This window comes from Syngnathus scovelli, chromosome 9, assembly GCF_024217435.2.
Source record: "Syngnathus scovelli strain Florida chromosome 9, RoL_Ssco_1.2, whole genome shotgun sequence".
Lineage (NCBI taxonomy): Eukaryota > Metazoa > Chordata > Actinopteri > Syngnathiformes > Syngnathidae > Syngnathus > Syngnathus scovelli.
Genome location: NC_090855.1, coordinates 7,270,126 through 7,279,398, shown reverse-complemented (window position 1 = coordinate 7,279,398; position 9,273 = coordinate 7,270,126). Strand labels below are relative to the sequence as shown.

At 38.2% G+C, this 9,273-nt stretch overlaps 1 protein-coding gene across 1 annotated transcript; it reads left to right on the top strand.

The window, feature by feature from the left end:
- The first annotated feature begins 1,607 nt into the window (after positions 1 to 1,607).
- LOC125975122 (blood vessel epicardial substance) lies at positions 1,608 to 8,993 on the top strand. Its single transcript, XM_068651838.1, has 11 exons — positions 1,608 to 2,246; positions 3,264 to 3,377; positions 3,543 to 3,813; positions 5,153 to 5,239; positions 5,862 to 6,102; positions 6,568 to 6,692; positions 7,043 to 7,230; positions 7,394 to 7,502; positions 7,879 to 8,046; positions 8,124 to 8,265; positions 8,606 to 8,993. The coding sequence occupies exons 1-11, from the start codon at positions 1,744 to 1,746 to the stop codon at positions 8,734 to 8,736; spliced, it is 2,079 nt and encodes a 692-aa protein (XP_068507939.1). The 5' UTR covers positions 1,608 to 1,743; the 3' UTR covers positions 8,737 to 8,993.
- Positions 8,994 to 9,273: the final 280 nt, after the last annotated feature.

The window sequence follows — 9,273 nt, the reverse complement described above, 5'->3', positions numbered from 1 at the left end:
TAAAGAATTAACAACAAAAGTATGATTCGATTTTTATATGACCTCTTTATGTGTTTTTGCAATGCCTATACAGTCCGGTCATGGCAAAAAGAAAAAATATGACTGTGTCCACAGAAGTGTCACTGTCCTGGCATTACTATATTTTGCTATATATTTTCCCACTGGTAATTCCCTCTTGTTAATCTTTTTTTTCCACCTAGATTAAAACTCCAAATCAAATTATCGGAGTAAAAATTGCCACAAAATGTCACTCAATGGCACTTGATGCAACTATTGAGTGGGGTGTGGGCTGTATTGAGGCCCCCATGTTGGTTGTCCTGGTTACATTCTATTTTCTAGCTGTGGAAAAGCACCAAGTGGTCTTCTTCAGCCTCTCACCAAAGTCATCTTGTTCATTGAAGGATGCTGTGATTCAACACAGTGCAATCAACATGAGGTCCTCCTCAGCATGACTGTTGGTCCCTTCGTTTGATGATAGGCTGCCAGAAATTACTGTAGCCTCTTTCTATTAAATTACAAGGTGGAAAGATGGACAGGAATAATCTTGAAGATGTTGAGCAGCTAAAAAGTCTTTCCTTTCCTGGTAGCCTTTTTATGACCAGTAAATGTCTCAGCTAAGAGCCCGGAAATGTCACACGAGCTCTCATTTGGATGGCTGGGATAACAAAGATGCACTTTTGGATGTGCAGGAACTGTTTGGTCTAGATACTTTGCTTTTATTTGCCAATAATTACATTGAACATCAAGTGTCATATTGTCCCAGAACAAGAAAAAAAAGTGTTCCATCCAGATGTGTAGGGAGGAAAATCACTGGCGTGGCTGTCACACTATGCATCCTCATCCATTTCAAAGTTCATACAATGGGTTTTATTGAATATTCCTTATTACAGAATTTTAACATGTTCCCTCAAGCTCCTCAAAATCTGGAACACCACTTTCTGTTCCTTTAGATTACCACTAACCCGTCCGTGTCAAGGGAAGAAACAAAACAGGGTCAGACCCAGCGAGAGTATCCCTGCAACAGAGTCTTGCCATATGCTCAGAGAACATGAAATACATAAAGTGGGTTTTCTGCCCTCCTTTTTTGCTCCAGATATATGACCCCACCCAATTTTCCCCTACAAAAAAAAAAAGTCACCTTCATCAGGTACACAAAGAAAATCTTTTATTTACTGTCAAATAAAGAATTGTTTAAAAAATAAAAAAAATAATGAAAGACACTATTTTGGTGCGTAATCTGCACAAAGTAAAATATTTTACCTACCTCAAATATTTAATATATACAATATATATATATATATATATATATATATATATATATATAATGTTTACTTATTTCACTTCATTTATTGTTACCATTATTTGTTCACCTATGTTTTGAATGTGTATGTTATTGGCAGACTGTCAAATAAAGAACTGTTAAAAAAAAATACAAAAATAATGAAAGGCACTATTTTGGTGCGTAAAGTAAAATATTTTCCCTAGGTAAAATATATTTGCAGTTTTTTTTTCTTGTTGCCAATGAGAGGTTTATCACATCTGTAGTAAGTACATCATGACTCTCTTTTATTGTTTTACTTTGTAATATTTAATCATATTCCGGTTTTGCCGTTGCCAAACTCTGCCATATTGACACCGACAGGTGTCGACTGTGAGTTTATCTGCCTTTTAGAAGACTATTCTTCTCACTGCGGGAATCTTGGCGTTAACGGTGGAATGTTTTGACAGCTGTCATCACTTTTGATGACCATGAAGCCTCTGGACTTTGAAGCCACCAACTTAACGGTGCAGCCCCCAGAGATCATATGTGAGAAATGGAGAGAGGGTTCCGAGAGTTCGGTGTTCCACCTCGCCAACATCTTCCTTTTCCTCGGCTTCATGGGTGGCAGCGGTATTTACGGAACCTTCTATGTGTTCACCTTCTTGACTCTGGGCTTCTTCTGCACCACTCTCTGGGCTTGGACGGATTCGTGCAGCGCCGACGCGTTCTTGTGGTGTTTAGCGCTCTTCGCTGTGTGTTTGGGTCAGGTTCTGCACGCTGCCTACAGAATCAAAAGCATCTCATTCAATAGAGACTTTCAGGAGCTTTACACCTGCGTGTTCAAGAAGATCGGAGTGTCACTCTCACAATTTGGGGAAATCCTTTCGTGTTCTGATGGAGAGCTCCACACCATAGAGAAGGACCACTTCTTTGCCATAGAAGGGAAGACTGTCATCGATAAACTATCAGTGCTCATGTCCGGCAGGTGATATTGTAACTTTTAACATATATAACAAATCTGCTTGTTTGAAAACTATTCATTTCCAAGCAATTTATGTGAATGCACACTTTTGTATTTTGGTCATGTCATGGATAAAATTAGGGTTTTGATTTCATAATGAGGATAACATCCTTTTTAAATTGATTTATTTACTTTTTCAGTATGTGTACCTCATCATACATAAAAAGATTCCAAAATACTGTAAGCACAATAACAGGTAACAGTTATTAGAATGCTGTGGACTAAAATTAGGTCAGCTATGGTGCTCTTATTGTCATTAGAACAAAACGTGATATTTACACGACAGATAGAAATGATCTTTCTGCTAAATCTGGTGGAAGCATCATTTCAAGACTTTTGAAATTAAGAATATGTATGCATTGCAGATAAAAAGAATCTGCAATACCGGTGAGCGGTCCAGAGTGTACACACACCTCTTGCTAAAGTCATCTAGTTCAACTATAAACCCAATGAAGATTAAAAAAGAATATACATGCATCATTTTATTGAGGTTGAAAAAACACTACATTCCAATTGGATTTTTAAAGAACCTTTTTAAGAACAAATTCAACAAAGTCGTGCTTGTAATATTATTAAATGCATGCTTTCATTTTTCATCCATGTTTTTACCAGGCAAACAGTTCATGTTTCTAGTCAAGTTTAAGTAGCTTATAGTGGTCAACTTGACATTAAGAATAAGACATAAAAGAATGATGGCAAATGATTGCCATTGGAATTGTAGTGATTCACATATTAGTAGGTTTTCATGCAGTTGATGCGGGGTTGATTCCTTTTCAAAATTGTTTTGCCATAGACTGCTGATAAGTCTTGGCTGGGTATCAGTTTCACTGATCCTTCACCTAGGATTGACTCCTGTTTTGAAAGAATATAAATAATGACATATAATAGGCCACAAAAGGGCCTGTGATTACTTTTGTTTGAGATTTGGCTGAAAGGTTGTCTAAAATTTTGTTTATTTAAAGTCATTATTTTGTCCTACAGAATCCGAGTGACTGTTAACGGCGAGTTTCTGCACTACATCTACCCGTTCCAGTTTCTGGATTCACCAGAATGGGACTCCCTCAGACCATCAGAAGAGGGTGTATTCCAGGTCACCTTCTATTCATAATATACACATTTAGTAAAATAATAAAATGTGGTTAAGTCAGAATATCGACTGGTTCGCACCAGTTCTGTTTCTGTGTCTTCTGAAAGTTTCTGTTCTTTCCAATGTAAACACTTTGCAATCAGTCAGTGTGTATTTTTCTGGTTTTAGGTCACCCTATCAGCTGATAACTCATGCTCATATGTGGCATGGAGGAGGAAGAAACTCTATCTTCTTTTTGCTAAACACCGCTACATAGCGAGAATCTTTGCTCTGGTTGTGCGGAATGACATTGCAGAGAAGCTGTACTCCCTTAACGACAGCGCTTTCAACTGCTCTGGATATCGCTATGATCTCCGCTTACCAAGTTACTGTCACATGCCAGGGACTGAATTAGAAAAGGCAGATGTCCCAAGGAAAGTCCCAGTGCAGGTTGAAATGTCTGCTTGACCACAAAAACACGACCCCACGCTTTCCTCAGTGGAAATGGAAAGAGGTCATTTGCTTGTTTTGCTTCATTTTCATCCATCGTATTCCTATTTACATTAAATCTGGAGAAATATCTATGAATGTAGAGTATAGGCAACATGTCTCATATCATGGGATCAAAATGGACTTTCTCAAATATGTAAGTGCAGATGTTAGAATGGGGCAAGGGTCGCTCATTTTAATGTACGATCACAATTATTTTAGTGCTGTGGTGAATATTATTTTTTTACTAGAAGTTCCCAAATGGCCACAGTTACGCTAATTAAGCTACAGTATGTAGAACGTCTTATTTATGATGCAATTGTAATTGTGTTGTCATGCATGAGTATTTTTGGTAATTATTTTGTGTTTTATCTCAATTCATTCGGATAGTTACAGGTGAAACGTTTTGCTATTAAAATAATGTACATGCATACCTGTAATTCTGTAATTAGTACCTTTGATCGTGGCGTTTCAGTTATTTGTTAGTGTTTCTGCAAAAATTACGCAATAAATGAAGTAATTAAATAATTAATGATCCCAACTGCAAGTGGATCCACTTGACTGCTTTTGTTCAATCTATTTCAATATATTAAAGTAATGATTATTTTTTTTTGTCTTTCATTGAGAATCAATACTGTATAATGGAGTCAGCCGTATATAATGCAGCATATAACATACGGTAAAAAAAAATTGACATGCATGTCTTTTCTTTCCAAATAACATAATGCATTTGCCTACCAAATATATTACACCATCCATCATCATGGAGTGATTTAATACAAACTCACTCAACACTATCATTTTTAACTGAAATAATGAATTTCAATTTGAATTCACCCTTTTATAACAAAATTTGAAAAAAAACACGTCTCACCACTCTGGTCTGGAATATAAATAAAGAATTATAGTGTGGCATTTTAATCAAGGAAGAACAATCTGCATTAAAATGATTGTTTTTTTTTTTTAGTAAAGCATAAATGTGAATATTGATAGCAATAATAAAAATGGGTTATGATATTCTTTACAGTATATTGTGTCAGCATGCTAAATTAGTGTGATGAATTTTCTAATGTATGCTGGCCCCCCCTGTCGAAATTACTTGTCTCTGCAGATACAGTACTTGTCCATTTTAGTCTCTGCTTGTCAAGCCCGTGGAATGTGCGACGTACATCATGCAGGCACCATGGAACCCCCCCCCTCCGCCCCCACCTCGCACACACGCACGCACACACACACACACACACTTGTGCGCACGCCCCCGCCCCACTTCCCCCCTACCACTCTCCCATCAGAGTGTTCTGTAAAATCTCTGCAGCTCACTCTTCGTTTGACGGAGTCTTTCAAAGAAGTCTTCCCTCTATCTTTGGTCCTCACAAATAACCCTTTGGCTACCGCTGAACCGGTGAGTAACAAATACGGTCTATATTTTCTTGGCACAAACTCAGAAAGTTGTATGTGTGACAAATTCCACAATGGAAACTGAGCATGTGTGCGTCTATTTTTAAAAGCAGCCCCTCCAGTGCTGGCCACATCAGCCGGAGGGATCATGCAGAGCATCTGATAGAGACAACTCGGGAAATTAGGAATGATGTCCATCTTCGAGAAAGATACAACACGTTCAATAAATATTTTCCTTCACTGCCACTTCCTGCAATACTTTTCCTGCTTATGATAATTGAACTTTTTGAATAACTTGTCACTGTGCAGAAATGTTTTTTCAACTTCACCCTGCAATGTAATTGTACTGTTTTCTTTTTGTGGCACATGCTGTCAGTTCAGAAACACGATCAGCTCGCAGTACATTCTTAGCATAGAAGACGCAAACACATTTTTGACAACAATTCATCCAGAACAAAACAACTATAATTGAAAAGCATACATTGGCAATGTTGCTTTCCCTGCATTCTTGACAAAGCACTCTCCTTCTCAAGGTTATTTGACGAAAACATACACTGTGACAATGCCTAATGTGAAATTTTCACTTCCACTGGCGTATACATTTGCCCTCTACTCCAAGGTGACCCTGCAGCAGGATGTCCTCTACCCCTGGGCCGTCTCCTCCCCTCCTCTTCACAACCCTACCCCCATTCCACTCAGCCACCCCTGTCTTCTCATCTGTGGAGCCCAACGCTACCACTTGCCAGGAGTGGGAGCAGGCCCACCATCTTCTCTTTCACCTGGGCAACATGTCGCTGTTGCTGGGCCTGGTCATCCCCACCACGCTTGGTCTGCACATGATCGTCCTTCGCCTTCTTCTTGTGACAGGTCTGTCCGGAGCGCCGCCTTCTGGTGGCATTAACTTTTTATACTAAAGCTGGAAGCTGCCATTGTTTTACCTTTTCGAGAACTTCATGTGAATGATGGCGCCTGGTGTAAGGTTCCAACAAAAAAGAGATAAAGAAAGAATATAACAGAGGATGGACAAATGTATTTACAACATGTTTATCTTCCCCTTGGAACCAGACAAGAGACAGGAAGCAGCAAGATTCATGGGAAAAGTGGTTGTAAGGAGTCGTTTATTTATAAAGTCCACTCAAAGAGCCATGTCTCAGAAGAATTAAAAAAAAAAAAGGGGGGATAAAGTGAAAGAAAGAGAACCGAGGAAAAAAAAACATATTATAGGCTAGCAGGATTTTATGGGCATTGTTTATTTTGTATAGATATTTTACATTTAAAATGTATAACTTCCTTAAGCTGTTTGTGTTTCTCTTTTTTTTTGCAACCTGGCAGGATGTGGATTCTTCATCGCCTGGGCAACTTTGTACAGGTGTAACATGGACGTGATGGTTTGGAATGTGGTTTTCCTGGTGGTCAACTCCATGCACTTGATGTTTCTCTTATACAAACGTAGGCCGGTGAGTTATGCATTGCTGTTAACAAACCAAGTGTGCCTTTATTTATGATGAAATTTAGGCTGCAGGTTTTACATTGTCTGGAAAGGAGGTCACCTATCCTCCTGGGTTTGGTTCTGCCTTGTAGTAAATGTGATGCAAGTTTGATACAATAGAAAGGTACCACTGGGGAATTTGGGGGAAGTGATGGACCAAGTGACAGAATCAGAGCAGGACTTAAGAATACAATACGAGATGCCACCTCCTCAGCCAGTGTCCCTTTCTTAACTCTTGGAGGTGTGTTTTAAATAGATCAGCTGATATACGACATAAATGCACTTAGTATCTTGTTATCTGTTTTTCTGCTCTCTCAGATTAAGATCGACAGGGATCTGAGGTCTGTGTTTAAGCGGATGTTTGAACCCCTACGTGTGAATGAGGCTCTATTTCGGAGACTCACAGGCCAATTCTGCACCATCAAGATTCTAAAGAAAGGAGAGGCCTATGCTGTAGAGGACAAGACCTCTGTGGATGAACGACTCAGCATTCTTCTCAAAGGGAAGTATGTAACGTTTCATGACTGACTTATTGGGGTTTCTAACGTTACTTGAACAGTATTAAATTAAAAAAAATAGTTTGAACATGATTATGATGAAACAAAACTGTTTTGTTCAGGCTGTTTTGTTTTTAGTATTGATTCTGACTTCTAAATATCTGTGCAACAGGATGAAAGTGTCCTATCGAGGACATTTTCTTCACAACATCTATAGCAATGCATTTATTGATTCACCAGAGTTTCGATCCACCTTAATGCACAGAGGAGAAAAGTTCCAGGTATGACACATTTTTTTTATTTAGATATGATGTGTTGTGTGTTATAAATATGTCAAAACATGGGGACCTTATTAACTTATTTTCTGAAGTGTATTTATAAGGGCAACCTGTGCACCATTTTAATATTTCAACTGTGCATAGTGTTACAAAGCCTTAGAGTATTATTTGTTATAACTTAATATGCAGTCAAATGTTTTTTTCAGTGCTCTCTCATGTTTTTACATGGAAACTGCACTTATTAGGAATAAAACCTGTCTCATTTTTGGAAGAAAACACAAAATTTGACAGCCAATTAAGTCTCATTGTCTCAATTTTCTCCCTCTTTCCTTGTAATTAATTGAAAGATGTATGCATTATTTTATTGTTTGACTACTAGGTAACCATTGTGGCAGAGGAAGACTGTAAATTACTGTGTTGGTCTCGAGAAAGACTCACCTACTTCCTGGAGTCAGATACATTCCTGAATGAGGTGTTTAGGTACCTCATTGGTAAAGACATTACCAACAAGCTTTACTCTCTCAATGACCCCACACTCAGTGACAAGGTCAGTGCAATAATATTCAACACCTTTAGTGATTGCATAGCCGATGACTAAATTCTTATTTTTTTGTTGGTTTCTAGGCAGTAAAGAAGATGGACCGCCAGCCCAGTCTCTGCTCCCAGCTGTCAATGATGCATATGCGGAACAGCATGGCCAGCACCAGTGACAGTGATGATGTTCTTAATCAGATCCTAAGAGGGGGATCTACTGGATCTTCTCTCCGTAAGTCACAGTGAGGTGTTCATGGGTCAGATGAAACCAATCCGCCCTTCAAAAGACTTTGTACTACTGAGGAGAGGACCTTACATTCTCTATAATAAAGTCTTCTAATATTGTAATATGGAAACAGATTATTGGATTCCATCCTGAGAGCTTTTTCAAGTTTAACAAAATCCACCATGTTCTATGATCTAGAAGTGCAACCATTGTGGATATTAACCCACTAAAATGTGAATTGTTGGGTTGGGTTATCTTGTTTTAAAGTACTTCTGAGACGTCATATTTTTTATAATTTTGTTTTTTAATCAGATTGCTATTTTTTTGTGTTGTTCTCTCCATCTAGAAAAATCACCAGTTCTCAAGGCTTCTTCGAAAATGAACCCAATTGAGGAAGGTATGGAGGATGACGTATTTGTTGATTCTCCCCTCTCCAAGTCCTGTCGTTTGTCCAGCACATCCACTGAGGAAGTGTAAACTTGGATAAACACACAGACACGCACACGCACACGCACACACGCACACACATGCACATGGATGGACGGACGAGCGGGTGGGTGGATGGACAGACGGACAGGCAGTTGTGAATTTTTTGTCACATTTGTAAACCAATTTTAAATTTGCACATGTAAAGTGAAATAAAATGAAAATGATTCTGATGAAATGTTTGTTGTCACTGTGTGAAATGCAGGACAACTTCATTTTACAAGCACCATGATTCTCCACTTCTGGAATTGCTTGGGTTTTTACAGTTTACAGTAGTTTCCTATTTAAAACTCTTTTTTTTTTCATAAGCGACAAATCAATGTTTCAAAGTAATTTAACCATTGGTTTCATTGATGCTCATGCTTTTCTCTGTTTAATGTTGTGATGACGGCAATAATAATAATAATAATAATAATAATAATAATAATAATAATAATAATAATAATAATAATAATAATAATAATAATAATAATAATGGGGCGGCTCGGTGATGCATTGGTTAGCACGTCCGCCTCACAGTTAAGAGGG